Source organism: Cygnus atratus, chromosome 1 (genome assembly GCF_013377495.2).
Source record: "Cygnus atratus isolate AKBS03 ecotype Queensland, Australia chromosome 1, CAtr_DNAZoo_HiC_assembly, whole genome shotgun sequence".
Lineage (NCBI taxonomy): Eukaryota > Metazoa > Chordata > Aves > Anseriformes > Anatidae > Cygnus > Cygnus atratus.
In genome coordinates this window covers 11,374,769-11,390,272 of record NC_066362.1, presented here as the reverse complement: position 1 = coordinate 11,390,272, position 15,504 = coordinate 11,374,769, and the positions used below count along the sequence as shown (strand labels likewise).

General features: G+C 37.1%; 1 protein-coding gene across 21 annotated transcripts in view; it reads left to right on the top strand.

Moving 5' to 3' along the window:
• Positions 1–15,504, top strand: part of CD36 (CD36 molecule) — a 39,883-nt gene that overhangs the window by 11,106 nt on the left and 13,273 nt on the right. For 14 of the 21 annotated variants that reach the window (XM_035549324.2, XM_035549335.2, XM_035549346.2 and 11 more), the window contains 3 exons: positions 2,865–3,129; positions 12,138–12,298; positions 14,532–14,676. In XM_035549324.2, the coding sequence (XP_035405217.1) occupies positions 3,010–3,129; positions 12,138–12,298; positions 14,532–14,676 (426 nt within the window). In that variant the 5' untranslated portion in view covers positions 2,865–3,009. The remainder of the gene's footprint in view (positions 1–2,864; positions 3,130–12,137; positions 12,299–14,531; positions 14,677–15,504) is intronic. The other 7 variants (XM_035549331.2, XM_035549347.2, XM_035549341.2 and 4 more) reach the window with 1 other exon arrangement.

Genomic DNA, 15,504 nt, shown 5'->3' with positions numbered 1-15,504 from the left:
TAAAACTTTTTCACTTGAATATGAATTGCCAGATACAACTATATTCTTACTGGAAATTACTACTTTGGTATTTATTTTTTATTTTAAGTTATGATATATAAGAGTAGCTTAATAACATCTGTGTGAAACTGTGTAATATTGTGAGTTCTCTTCTTTGAAATTGTGTAATTGATAATTTGAATTGCATAAATTCAGATATGTCTAGACTGTTATTGCATTGTGTTTGGTGGGAGAAGGGTGAATCTGTCACATTTTACAAAAGCTTGGAATAGACACAAGTTACTAGCAGCCAGTTGCTTTCTAGCTGTTTATTGCTAGTAATCATGAAGGATACCTAGTCAGTCTAACATAAAAATCCACTGGAACCGCTTATACAAGCTTAGATGGAAACCTATTCCAGTGGAATGTGTATTTCTATTGAGTTTGAAAAGTTTCATGACATAAGCCAAAAAAAAAAAAAAAAAGGCATGACAATGTGTAAAAGCCCTCTTTAAACAATTATGTAATAAATAACTTCCATTTTTAATTTTAAAATGTGTATTTCCACAATTTCTCATTAAAAAAAAAGATAAAAATTCAACCTGAAATATGTATTTTTCAGAATTTCCTTTAATTAAGAATTTCTGCTTATGTAGAACAGTCAGATTTTGCCAAACTAAGACAATGATATGAACATATCTGCATATGAGAGTTGGTCCTAGTGAAAGTCACTTAAAATTTTTAAGGTCTAACTTGAAATTCTAACTTGAGCATGTTTAGAATTTTGCCATTAACCACATCATCCATCCGTCCAGTACATTATAGAGATGTTAATAACTTGCTATTTTTCTATTTTTATAAATCACTCAAGTAATTTTTCAGCTATATTTCTGAAAAGTGCAACAGGTTGCACAAAAATTTGGGAAAAGGGCCTTTTTTCTAAAAAATGAAAAATTAAAAAAATCTTAATGTTACCCCCTTGCAACCACCCAAACCTGTAGTTCAAATAAGGTGCATCTCCTCCTGCAGGGGAAAAAAAAAAAAAAAAAAAAGTTTACACATACAAACATTCTTCTCAGTCCTTAGTGAAATGTAAACACTTTAGCTAAATGTTTTCTTTCCTTGTCCTTTGTAAGTGCTGGTCAGAGTGTAAAGTTTTGATGTGGGAACCACAAGGAATCACCTGGTAGCAGGTGGATGGACTGGATGACTTTTATAGCCAATGTATTGTCCTGTGATTGCAAGAAGTAGTCTCTCAGTCATCCTACCCACAAGTTTCCAAATAGAAATGATTGAAATGCCAGCCAAGCTCAAACCTACAGAAATAGTCATTGTTAATGTCAAGGGACCCATGAACTGCTACCCCAAGAGCAGGCAACAGGTAGGTGTCTGGAGCAGATGAAGGGAGCAGGCTGGGCACAGGTGCAGACACGATATGATTGTTGTGACAACAGTCACAAGGGGACACAGCCTGCTGACCACATGCATGGTGTCTTCTTTTTCCCCCATAAAAATTGACCTTATAACTGAATATGGGATTCACAAAAATAAAACATGGCTGTTCCTACACTTAGTTTACTATTAAGAAATCCAGGAAGTTTTTTAGCCTTTTAATCCTCATGAGTAAGCTAGGAATTCAGGTTGAGTTGTTCTTTCACTACATCCTTCTGTTTTCCTTTGCTCTCTGTGTTTGGCCTTGAATGTGTAATTAACCCTGCAAATAACACCTGCTTTAAAAGTGATTTAGAGATGAGCACAATAATTTGACAAACAGAAATTGTTAAGAATAAAAAGGACTATGGGTAATGACACCTAAAATAGAAAAGAGCTGAGTTACTGTTATCTGGAGGTCTAAGGCAAATAAACAAAAAAAAATCTGTGGCTGTGATTAATTCCCAAGCAAGCATAAATTGCAAATTATGAAGCTATTTGTCTCAGTTATTCATAAGCAGTAACAAATAGGACAAAATACCACTGGGAGCTTATGTTTTACTATCTCTCAACACTGGTGTCATTTTGATTTTCTTTATACTGTCTTTCAGTAGGGACCAGATGTCAAAATACTTTACCACATGTTACCAGCAACTGTTGTTTCCCAAAGAATAACTGCAAACTTGTTTTTTCCGATACTCAATGACATATAGGGTATTACAGCCTCCAAAGATCAAAATGTAGACAATGTTTTAAAAAGTCTGCCTTTCTGTAGGCAACTGGGATTAATGAAACTTGGTGATGGGGTGTACAACTGAGAGTAAGAATTCAACTTCTACATGGAAAATCCAGTCATGCTTTAGCCATGAGGTTGCTGAAACAACATTTATCCTTTCAGTACTAGAATATTGACTGACAGAGGTCAGGAAAGACAAATTTTTCATAGGTGTCTCTCACTAGAGATTGGCATTACTGCCAAGGTAGAATGCATTCACAGTCTGGGTAGCTCCCACTAGCAGTGTAAACTCCTGATTTTGCCTGAAGTGGGAGCCATGGGCACTGCAGAGTGTGACGAAAGATGAAGGCTATAACCTCGTGCTTTGGCACAAAGAGATTTCTGAAAATGTATTTGCCTGAAGAAGAGTATCAGCTGAGTAATATTGTGACAGTTTTTTTCTAATAAAACAGAGGGGGAAACAAACAAACAAACAAACAAAACCACCACCAACAAAACAACACACTTAATGGTATTTTAGAGAATTCAGGAAAAAAGAGATTACAATATGTAACAAGTGACTATCTTGCCAAGTATGTATATCACTTTTTTTTTTTTTTTTTGGCACTGTTTGCCACTGTCTGTTTTTGACCTGTTATCTCCCTACCTGCTTCACCTAATGCACTTTGTATTTTTGACCTTTGGAATGTGATTTTTGTTCACTCTCTTCTTATATTAGCAGCTTCACTCAGGAAGATCAGTGAGTTTGTTGGGACCAAGAAGTGAGAAAAAACAAACAAACAAACAAAAAAAAAAAACAAACATCGAGGCTTGCAGCAAGGATATTTTTACATTGCCTGTCTGCACCCTGAAGAAAGAGAGGAATGGGCTGTAACCGAAACTGTGGGCTCCTCACTGGGGCTGTCATCGGTGCTGTGCTGGCCATCTTTGGAGGAGTTCTGATACCAGTTGGAGATAACCTTATAGGCAAAGCAATAGAAAAGGTACGAACTATTTCTTCTTTCAATCCAGACGGTTTGTGGATAGTCAGTATTTCTGAATCTTGTGTTTTGTTTCTGCTTCTTTGCTTTTTTTTTCCTTTTATTATTATTATTATTATTATTATTATTATTATTATTATTATTTTAAAACCTAGTCTTTGTAATGTAAACAATCCAAAATTTCCTAGGACTAGTTGCTGCAGAACTCTTAAAACTATATTAATTACATTACTGTGTTTACTTACTTGCTCTCTTTCATGATTTACATGAGAATCTAAAATATTTTTTTCAAGATGGGATTTTATTAATGTAGTTTAGAAGTAATACTTTTTTTTATTTTATTGCAATTATGATTGTTATTGTTTTATTTTTTATTTTTTCATTTTCCCCCCATGATGATCCACCTATTTTTCTGCATTTTTTTCCCTTATTTTGGAACGAACTCAATGCATTTATGCATTCCCTACTGCACATAAGTTAAACAAACTTATGACGCAGAATCTAGTTTTAGATTTATGTGCATTCAGATCATGATCTGTGACTATATAATTCAAACACATCATGGTTCATGAGACTACATGATCTCATCATACACATCTCCGTGGTTCAAGGAGTGTGAAGAGTAATTGAAGCAGTGTTGTAGACCTGGCAGAAACATATTCCTCCCTCCCTCTCTCTCCATCTCCCTCTCTCCCCTCCCTCTCCCCCTCTCCCCCTCTTCCTCTCCCACCCTCTCCCTCCCTCCCTCTCTCTCTCTCTCTATCCCCCCCTCTGCCCTCCCTCTTCCTCTCTCTCTCTCCCCCCCTTTCTCCTTCCCTCTCTGTCTCTCTCTCTCTTTATAATCTCATTTTGTCTTTAATTAAAAATGAGAAATTAACTTGCTAAATCTTCAGCAAAAAGGAGTGTATAACCATGGAGTAATGGAAATACCATGGAAGCCATGGGGTATCCACCATAGGAGACACAGAGTCTCCTTGGGGTCATTACAATGGTTCTTGTCATGGAATCATGGAACCAATTAAAACCGGTCTATCCAACCATCCAACAGTTAAAAATGTAGAAATCAGGCTTTGGCTGATTGCTAGTCTTCCTAATGATCTTCTGTGTAGCTGAACACCTTGGAAATCTTGGAGATAGTTATTAAAAGGCCCTTTTTGACGACTGCCCTTAATTCATCATCTATATAATTTAAACAAGGAAGTGGAGACCTAAACAATGTTAAACTGTCTCTTGAAGCCTTGCCTAGATTCTAGATTCTAGCATCAATCTGTAAAAAAAAAAAAAAAAAAAAAAAAAAAAAAAAAAAAAAGGCTTCTGCATTTTAATTAATATTCTGCATAACATTTTAATTTTGACAAAGCAGAAGAATTATTCAATTCTTAGTATTGATTGTATTTTTTCATGATATTTTCAGATTCATAGAAAATAAAAATTATTAAAAGAAACATGGGAATATCTCGCTAGCTAACGTATCATTCTCCTTCCAATATTTTGAAAAAAAAAAGTCTATATCCACAAATAATTTTAATTGATTGGCATATTGAGGAAATGACAGGTTTTTTAGAAAACATGTATTTTTAAAATGTGTATTTGTTTACATTTAAAATTTACTTCGAGTTAATCCAGAACATTTTCTAATGCCATTCAGCGTTTTCAAAGCAAATTATACACACTAGCAATGTTATGTATTCGTCTGTTTAGTTATAATAATGAACCAGTTATACATCATGCTTTGCAAATGTCTACACATTAAATTATACCTGCATGAGTTCCTAGTGGTAAAGTTTTAGACTCTTTATAATTTTGTGCATTGTGATCATGTTTCAGATGTTTATATTTCAAGGCAGCTTGTTTGAAGTATATAAAAAGGAGAATTTGTACCAGTATTCATATGAGTAATACAAGAGTAAATTTGTATAGGTTTTATTTATTTAAGTAAAAGAATGTATTTTTTTTCTAACCACAAATCAAACTGGATTATTTATTTTCTATTTATCATGATGATTATTCAGTGAGACCATAAGACTGTAAGACAATTCATTTTCTTAACAGATATGTCAAAGTAAACCAGCTGAAATATGTGATCAGTAGATACACAAGAGGGTCTTGAATCTACCTAATTCTGATTTATTTTTGTTGATGAAATGGCTAGCAAGAAAAACAAATATTTGCTATTCATTGCAGTTATACTTGATAGAAATATATAGCTGACAGCAAAGGAAACAATTCTGCTGAGCAGTGAATACTAAAAATGCATTTTTTTCCTGAAATATTTCACTTTTGAAATTGTCATTTTTTAAGGAAATGTTTCATTGAAACAGATCCATTTCAGTGACAGTTTTATCTAGAATTTTTCAAGAACAGAGACTGTAGGATAGAAAGAAAAACGAGAAATAAAACAAACAAAAAATAATAATGAGCAAGACTTTCTTTCAGATATGACCTGTATCATTCATATTTCCATTTTATCTGATACAAGGCAAAGTCTGAACTTGGGTTTTCATCCACTAGGATGAAAACAAGTGTCAAAATACCAGATTTTTAATAAAAAGGAACAATTGTTTGAGACATCACCTTATAAGCCAAATTATGTCTTCACATTCTACACAATCCAAAGCCTGAAAGAGACCCCACAGTTGTTCTTCTACTTATTCTATTTCAGGGTAAATCCCAGTTCTTTACAGAAGCTGACAGCAGTACAGCAAAACCAAATTTACATTCCTAGCTACAATGAATTTTGCTACAAAAATATTATTGCTAGATTAGAGATAAAAATACTGATTTTTTTTTTCTCCTGACTGAATATATTTAGGACACTTCATTCTATAACAAGTCAAACTGTCATAAATTAACTTATCGTCATTTAGTCAAATCACGTAATAATCAATTTTCTCTTAAGCAAGTCTGGTTGAACTTCATGGCATTTCACAATAAAGAACAGCTGTAGTATCATCAATACAATCAATAGTTCTTGCCATTCTTGTTCTGCTAGCAGCGGAAGCCTGAGCACATTTCCCTCAAGCATACATTGCTACAGGTGGCCAAACCCTATAAGCCCCATTTCATCTTTATTGCCGTCATTGAAGGATTAGCCTGAGTAAACACTGCAGGTCATACTTTCCTGGAAGACTTCATACTGTTGTTGCAGCACAGAGAAAGCATCTGCAAATGTATATGCAATCTCGGTTGCCCTTAGATATTCGTCAGACAGTCTCAGAGTGTAGGCTGTTATCTCCTAGCAGATAGGTGCTGCTCTCCACCCTTCTCTAAAATGAAGTCACAGAATCACAGAATCGTCTAGGTTGGAAGAGACCTCCAAGATCATCTAGTCCAACCTCTGTCCTAACACTAACAAGACCTCCACTAAACCATATCACTAAGGACTACATCTAAACGTCTTTTAAAGACCTCCAGGGATGGTGACTCAACCACTTCCCTGGGCAGCCCATTCCAATGCCTAACAACCCTTTCAGTAAAGAAGTTCTTCCTAATATCCAACCTAAACCTCCCCTGGCGCAACTTTAGCCCATTCCCCCTCGTCCTGTCACCAGGCACGTGGGAGAATAGACCAACCCCCACCTCTCTACAGCCTCCTTTAAGGTACCTATAGAGAGTGATGAGGTCTCCCCTGAGTCTCCTCTTCTCCAAGCTAAACAACCCCATATAACATATAATACCATATATGTCCATATAACACCAAAATGTCACCTTGTCACGTGTTCCAGTTTATTAACATACATCTGTAGTTCGACACAAAACAGATTGTTGTATTTTCCAACTTGACTGCTCTCACTCACATCTCAAATAATTTTTTGGATAAGCTGTTTCAATATTCTCTCTTTCTCACTCTCTCTACTTCTGAATATTTTAAGAGGCCCTTTAAAAATCTGTCACTTGAGGAGCGCACTAAAATGACACCAGCAGCAGCAGCATCTTGGCTGGGATCCATTGAACAAGATTAGTGTTAAAATATTTCAGCTCTGGTACTATACTGGGAAAGGAGATATCCCCCTTAAAAGTTGCTTTGATTTCAGTACCAAAGGACAAAAACTGTAGTTTTCCCAAACACTGTATCTATCCACAGAGTAGGATAGATGACCTCCATTCCATGAAGGTCCTAGAGGTTTGGAAAACTGACCTTGTTACAGTTAGGAGTGAAGTATGAACTTTTCAGAGCTCGTTACAAAAAAAATATTTTGTTTGAGGTCATCAAAATGTACATTTTTACCTGAGTTTACACACTTCTGTTGCACATTGTCATGTCTTATAATCTAATATTAAAAAAATAATAATAATAATCAAAAAGAGGAATCAATTCAAAACAACAGATCAGAAAGTTTACATCCAATATTGTTGAAAGGAGATATTTTTTACATGGTCAATTACTGCTATTTGACTTTCTCTCCCTAAGCACAATATTATTAACTTAGACAAAATTCAGTTTATTTTTTCCAGGTCTAACCATTCACAGCCATCAATTGATTCAATTACCAGAAAAATCTTTATTGCCACTTCTGTGAGAACTTTTGTTGCCTGCCTGAGAGTGTGAACTCAGGAGATTAAGAGAAGACACTTAATATATTAAATTCCCTGTGAGTTGATAATAGAGAATATTTTGCCACAATACCTAAGTGCTGCACTATTTCAGTAGAGTCCTCAGGGTTAGTCTCTGTTATTTTTATAAATATAGCTATAAATTTTAGCTATTATTACATTTAGCTATCTATCTCTCTAGATATCTGGTTTTCTATTATTAGCCAGATTATTTCCTCTCAGGTGCTGGAGGCATAGGAAACACTTCTAATTTAAAATTGTTTTTGTGAAAGTCATATGCACTTTCTTTATCTAAACTAATGAACCTAAAGCAACCGCAACTGCTGGCTCCAAGCAGAACATTAGTGATCTGATCATATATATTCCAGCATTATCAGTGATAAGCTTGATTGGCTTCCATAATTTGTTATGACCAAGAAATCTAAAAGGACTAAAAGTTTTGATTCAACAAAGCTTGAGTAGCAAGGCTAATACATAAGAGAATCATTATCACTTACAAAGTAATATGTGTCTATTCCTTAACTAACTCAGTTAATTCAGTGGGGGTGGGGGTGAAACTAGATGATATTTAAGGTCCCTTCCAAACCATTTAAGGTCCCTTCCAAACCATTCCATGCTTCTATTACTAGGGAGATGAAAAGTGTTTCACATTATCACTTGCAAATAATTAGTTTCCCAAATTACCCTACCTTTCGTAAAATCATAGTGGACAAAATGTGTCAGTGTTACTACAGTGACCAGCCACAGAGCAGAGTAGTATTTAGTTGGCCTCACTAGCGATCAGACAGACAAAGCCCCAGGGCTTGTAAGTGTGAGGACATTAGTTTTATTAAATGAAGACATGATTAAGGAGAGAGCTCTAAATTTTCCTCCACTTAAACTCACTATTTGAACTCTTGAAGTATATGGCAGTGAAATACATGCCACCTCCTTTGTTGAGAAATGTTAGTAACAATAATGGCTGACTGCCAAGAAAAATAATGGTCTTACTCTCTTCCTCCCCCTCCCTCTTTTGTCCTTCTGCTTTCCTTATTTTAACTCTAGTTCTCGTCTGATCCTTCCCCCTACCCACAGCACTGGCAGAAAGGTAACCCGGGAAAAAAAAAATCTTCTTCGGTCCAGAAAGCAGAAACAGCTTCCTGAGGAATGAGAGACAGCACAAAAGAAGGGAAAAGAGGTTGGGTCAGGTCAGAGGACAGAGGTAGCTGTCTTTCCCCTTTGTCTGCAAAGCTGCAGAACTGTCAGATCAGACTGGCTGTCCCCTCAAAGCTCACCCCCAGGGAGGCATAAGCACAGAGTAGATGGTGGACTGCAAATCTACACGGTAACTCACTGTTACCTGTCTGCCCCAGTACTTCAGTCCCTGGGGGACTCTTCATACAATGCCCAAGGTCCTACTTTCCCATTGGCATTTCCCAAGCATATAATAGGGACATAGTAATCATTCTTGCATAAAAAGTAAGGGAGAGTCACCCCACCTTTGTAGGTGAACAGCAAATTTGTTCTTGATTGATAAGAAAGTACATAGTACAGTACAGTAAGGTGCAGTAAGGAACAGGACATGAAAATGATCATCAATTAGCCTACAGTCTCAGTTGATAAAGGAGGGTATTCCTGGTTGTACTAAAAAGATGGTATAAAGTCCTGCATGCTCTTAGATTTCTCTGCATTTTTCTGTGTCTCTTAAATACCTCTAAGGATTGTAACTCCACCATTTCCCTGGGCAGCCCATTACAATGCCTGAGCATGATTTCCATGAAGAAATTCTTTCTGCTATCCAATCTAAATCTCCCTTGATGCAACTTGAGGCCATTGCCTCACATCCTATCACTTGTCACCTGAGAAAAGAGACAAACACCCTTCTTTCAGGTAGTGGTAGGGTGTGATAAGGTCCCTTCAGCATCCTTTTCTCCAGACTAAACAGCCCCAGTTCCCTCAGCCATGCCTCGTGTCCTGTTTTCTGGTCTTTTCACCAGCTTCATTGCTCTTCTCTGCACATGCTTGAGCAACTCAGTATCCTTCTTGTAGTGAGGGGCCCAAAACTGAACACTCTACTCAAGGTGCAGTCTTACAGGTGCTGAATACAGGAACAACCACTTCCCTAGTCCAGCTGGCCACACTATTTGTTATACAAACCAGGATGCCGTTGGTTTTCTTGGCTACCTGGGCACACTGCTGGCTTATGTTCAGCTGGCTGTCAGCCAGCACCGCCAAGTCCTTTTCTGCCAGGCAGCTTTCCAGCCAGTCTTCCACAAGCATACACTACTGCATGGGGTTGTTATGACCCAAGTGCAGCACCCAGCATTTAGCCTTGTTGAAGGTTATGTGATTGGCCTCCACCCATTGATCCAGCCTATCCAGATTCCTCTAGATAGCCCTCCTACTCTCAAGCAGATCAACACTCCTGCCCGGCTTGGTGTCATCAGCAAATTTACTGGGGATCCCTTCATCCAGATCATTGTTAAGGTATTAAACAAAACTGGCCCCAGTACTGAGCTCTGAGGGACACCATTTGTGACCAGCCATCAAACAGATTTAACTCCATTCACAGTGATTCTTTGGGCCCAGCCATCCAGCCATTTTTTATTTTTTTATTTTTTTTATTTTTTTTATTTTTTTACCCAGTGAACAGTACATCCATCCAAGCCATTAGCAGCCAGTTTTTCTAGGAGAAAATGCTTTGCTAAAAGAGAAATGCTTGCTAGGAGAAATGCTTTGCTAAAGTCCAAGTAAACAACATCCGCAGCCTTTTTCTCATCCACTAAGCAGGTGACCTTGTCATAGAAGAAGATCAGGTTAGTCAGGCAGGCCCTGTCTTTCATAAACCCTTACTCACCTGGTTGTGCCGTACGTGCTGTGTGATGGCAGTTAAGATGACCTGCTCCATGACCTTCCCTGGCATGGAGGTCAGTCTGACAGGCCTGTAATTCTCCAGATCCTCCTCCCTGCCTTTTTTTTAGATGGGTATCACATTCACCAACCCCCATTCTTTATATCAGCCTGCTTCTCCCAGGTCCTATGAGTAACTCTCTATGAAAACACAAAAGGCGATTTCCAATTCATGGAATCTCTCTTCACAAAGGAAATGGCCTGCTCCACTTAGGATCACAGCTGGGACAGTCCTTGGCCTCTGAAGGTATGCAAAACAAGACTGAAGAGAATTTTATCTGTCAGGTCTGAGTGCAAGCCCTCAAGCTGATAAAACATTTGCTGTGGAAAATTTCCTTCCCCTCTCACACAAATGCACACAAATTATAGCAGATATTCAGACAGCAAGCTCAGCTCTTTACACCACCAACAGCATTTGCTGCTCTACCTTACAAATAGGCTTTCATCCTGTCTGTGCTAGGAGTTCTCTAACACATTTTATTCATTTTTCATGACAGTAGTTCTTAATTGGTATTATCCTTTCTTGGATGGTGCTTGCTAAACAAACTCTAGAGGCAGAAAATTAAGTTAGAAAGAAAATCTAGCAAATCTTGCAATTTAAAATGCCTTTTCTTGCTACATAACTGTCTGGAAGATTCCAGTCTATTGTTTTCTGCATCTCTGTGAGCTATGGAAATTAACTATAGTACTGTACAACTCTGCTAAAAAGCATGGTATATGTTGGACCTGGGCAGCCTAGACTTTTCTTCTTATTAAAAAACCTTTTCTAAATTTTTAAAACCAGGGGAAAAAGAAAATCTATTTTCCCAAGGATTTGTGAAAATTGTATAGAAACATGTCGGATGAAGACCAAACAAAACACACGTTGCCCTGACAATATAGGATATGTACCTTCAGACTATCCTTTTCACTGTGAAGTCCCAAGGTAGACATTTATCATAGTACATCTGAGTGCCACACACATAAAGCTGTTGGTTAGTCTATAACGATTCCCAATGTCCTGTCTGCTCCTTCTCCCTATTTTGTACTCATTCTCTGACCTGGGAAACCTTCCTAAATAAATGTTATTAAAAACAGAGAGATTTCATAGAAAGTCTTAGTCTGGGTCACAAGAATTTTCTGACAAAAAAACAGTCCTGCAAGAGCACTATTCACTTTCTCTGGTGGTGAAATGACTTAGTGCATAAGTAAAGATCAGAGATAGCTCCCATTTCCTCCCCTGGGATACTAGAAAATGCATGAAAATGTATGAAAATTAGTTTATGGATTCTAAAAACTGCTAGGTATGATTCAGTCATTAACAATTTTTATTCTTAGAAGTAATCCATAAGTTTAGAGAATGGGAATTACAGTGATGACCAACCACAGCAATAGGAAAGCTTTTCTACTGGCTATGATAGTAATTATATCAGTTTTGTGACCACTTATTTTAAGGGGACTCACTTTTGCCATTGCTGCACAGGAATGTCAGGCTGCCTTCAAATGTTGGCCAAAATTATGTGCTGTATACCTCATATAAGTCATCTTTTGTTGTTAATTTTGCCTTTTTTTTTTTTTTTTTTTTTTAGGAAGCTGTTATTGCAAATGGTACCATTGCTTTTGATAATTGGCTTGTGCCAGGAAGCTCAGTTTACAGACAGTTTTGGATCTTTCATGTGCAAAATCCAACAGAGGTGTTAGAAAATGGATCACGTCCAAAACTTGAACAAAGAGGACCTTACACATACAGGTAACCATAGTTCCTGAATATGTGACATGTCATATCAGAATTTTTGTCAAAGCCAGAAAAAGTTCTGCTGAGTTAAAATTGTTTAAATTGGTTTTGGAAAGCCCAGAATCCCATTGTAGTCAGAGTTGTCAAAAATGCCTAAATATTTGCAGCTATGCACTGCAATCACAAACATTTCTTACAGGGTTTCACTTTGGAATACTAAAACAGGTAATCAGATGTGAATCTATTTGTTCTTGTGATAAACTATTGCTCATTAGTAAGATGTTTACCATAAAAACACACAGGCATGTTGCATTTGTTGCTCTTCAGTGTTTACCAGCCTTTTACTTAGAAAAAATTATGCCAGATGCCCCCAAAACATGAGATTGTCCCATCTTACATTGCCCATGTAAGTATAACACTCATTTATTTTAATAATGTTTTGTTTTATTGCTCCTTTATTTATTTTGTTTTACTTTGTTTGTTTGTTTTTAATCTATAGCTTTTTCTTTCTCAGATTTCCCTCTGAAAAACTTTTTTTTTAATGTATTATCTAAGGCCTAGATGCAACAGTCAATCCCTGTCCAGGAAAGTACCTAGCTGTTACTGGCACTCTTGTTATGAAATTGCTTTCCTAAAATGATAAGACATTTCTTTCTTAATGTCATTGACATGTATATGATATTTGCCAGGTAGTTTTGTATTGTTGTATCTAAACCCCAGGTGCCTTAATGCCTAAAAGGTTATTAATTTATCATTGGAATATCTTGGTTCATATAGTACCTGGGAAGACACAGGAGATGGTTATGCAGGAGTCAGGAAACTCAGCAGTTGAGAAATATTGCAGAAGGTGAACTCCCACTAAACAGGCATTTTTTACTCTGGTCATGGTGGTGTATATACTCTCAGGGATAAATCTCTGCTGATAGCCTAGATAAGACTGTTCAAGAAATGATGGCTTCATTTCTTGGGGAAAAAACAAACAAACAAACAAACAAACAACAACAACAACAAACAGGCTCTTCTCACTGCTGCATTCATGCTCATCTAAGAAGCAAAAGGTACCTTACATCCCTTGATCAGAGATATTGGGTCTACCTTAATCACTGCAATGCTGAGTCTCTTTCTCAGTTTCCTGTTGAATGTTTCATTGCTTACTACAGAGTAGAACAACTGTCCTTGAAACTGCAGTTATCCCCAAGATTCTGTTGGGAAGTGGGAAACTTTGTTTAAGTCTTTTGTTTCCAGTTAGAAGTAATGTTACTTAGAAAACAAACCTCCCAACTTCTAGATAGGTGCTCTACACATTAGTCCAGTAACTAAAATGGCATGCACACAAACCACTCTTGAGAAGCCAAGATCCAGCTGCTTGTGGGGTAGGTCCCACCCTGCACTGGTTACATCCGTACCATGGAGAAAAGCGCTCTGAAATTTCTGGTCCTCCCATGCCCAGGCTGGATGATCTGATGGAGCACGATGATCCCTTCTGGAACAGAACTGGGATAAACTTTTTAGACCTACAGCATAAACTAAGTAATACAACGCTTGCTGGATGCCACCTCCGCAGTGGGGTCAGCAAGAGGATGGGTACATAAAGAGTTGAGCCAAAGCCAGAACTGTAGCAACTCAGAGATTTGTTCCTCAGTGATCCCCTAACAGAAATATAGGCACTTACAGGCACGATGGAGAAGGGCTTTTGTGTTTCTCAGTGGTGCTGAAAGACTGCTTACAAATCACCATATTGATGTGAAATATTAATAAAGTAGCTCCCAGTATGGATTTAACCTCTAATCTTTTTTATTAGAACACAGGGCTATCACATCAAATCTTAAGGGCATTTATAAACCATTCCTGAGTCATTCCCTTCTAAGAACACGCAATCATGAAAAAGCTTAGAAAAAAAAATGTGATGAAACATTCAGAACAGAATACAAAAAGATAAAAGGTCTGTTATTGCAATTAAAAATAAAAAAGAAAAATAAATCTTTGTATTTTAGTATCAAGCAAAAAAAAAAAAAAAACATTAGGCATTAAGAAAATGTTTGGAAAAGAAAAATATTTTACATAAAATAGATTTTTTACAAATATTCAAATGAAAAGTTTAGAACCATTTCAGTGATTTTAAAATGTAAAATGTTCATCTTCAAAAGTGTCCATTGACATCTGAAAAAATTTCAGTCAGATGTGGTTATGTGTTGACTTGAAAATCAGATCTTAAAATATTCTGTGTTTTATTATTTTGTATTTCAAGGGTGCGATATTTAGCCAAAGAAAATATCACAGAAAACTCTGATGGCACAATATCCTACATGTTGCCTAATGCTGCTCGTTTTGAACCTGATATGTCTGTTGGGACAGAAAATGATACCGTCACATGCCTGAACCTCGCTGTTGTTGTAAGTCAAGAAAACAAACCATAATATGCACATTTGAATGTTGAGATATTCAAAAAACAAGGGGAGAAGTAAGCATTAATAACACAGATTCCGAAGACATATTGCATTTACACTGAGGTTTCCTTATACTCCCAGGGTAATCTTAACTGTAAACGAAAATTGACTTGTTCTTGTCAATGGAAGCAAAGTCATCAGCTTGGATGGGATGTATCAAAAGCATCCTTCTAGTCAATTTTAGTGTGGGAATGAATCAAAAGGTTGTGGATGGATTCCTATTCTACCTGAGGTACAGCATGACCAGTATAATGTGGGTTTTCCATACTCTTTCATAATATCTTCAGTCCTGCTTTGCAGGGGAGACTGTATTAAATCAGTGTATGCATGGCCTCGCTGCTTCCATGGTGCCCCTCTGCCCCAACGCAACGGCATCACCAGAGCCCTCCAGTCCTCCTGAGACTTTAGTTCTCCTGAGGAAATCACAGGAGACTCCACCTGTACTTCACTCCAGATGTTTTCCTGTTGTCATAGGATTTGAGTGTTTGCCCTTGACCTACGTTTACAGATTTCATATTTGTATTCAGGCCTAGCTGCGTTGCTTGGGTGTCTCATACTAACACTGTGGTGTCTGCATGTGAGCTTTCAGGACTACTGTGAGAGAGAGGGTGGGTGTTAATTGTAGAGTGGAGAGATATTCAGTGTAAAGATGAAAAAAATGTCAATTGCCTTATTCATACTAGATCTATTCTGCCTATGTTCTAATTTAGGCTAGAATTTCCCTTTTAGAAAGCATTTTTTTTTTTTCCTCCTGGACTAAGAGTCCTTCATCTC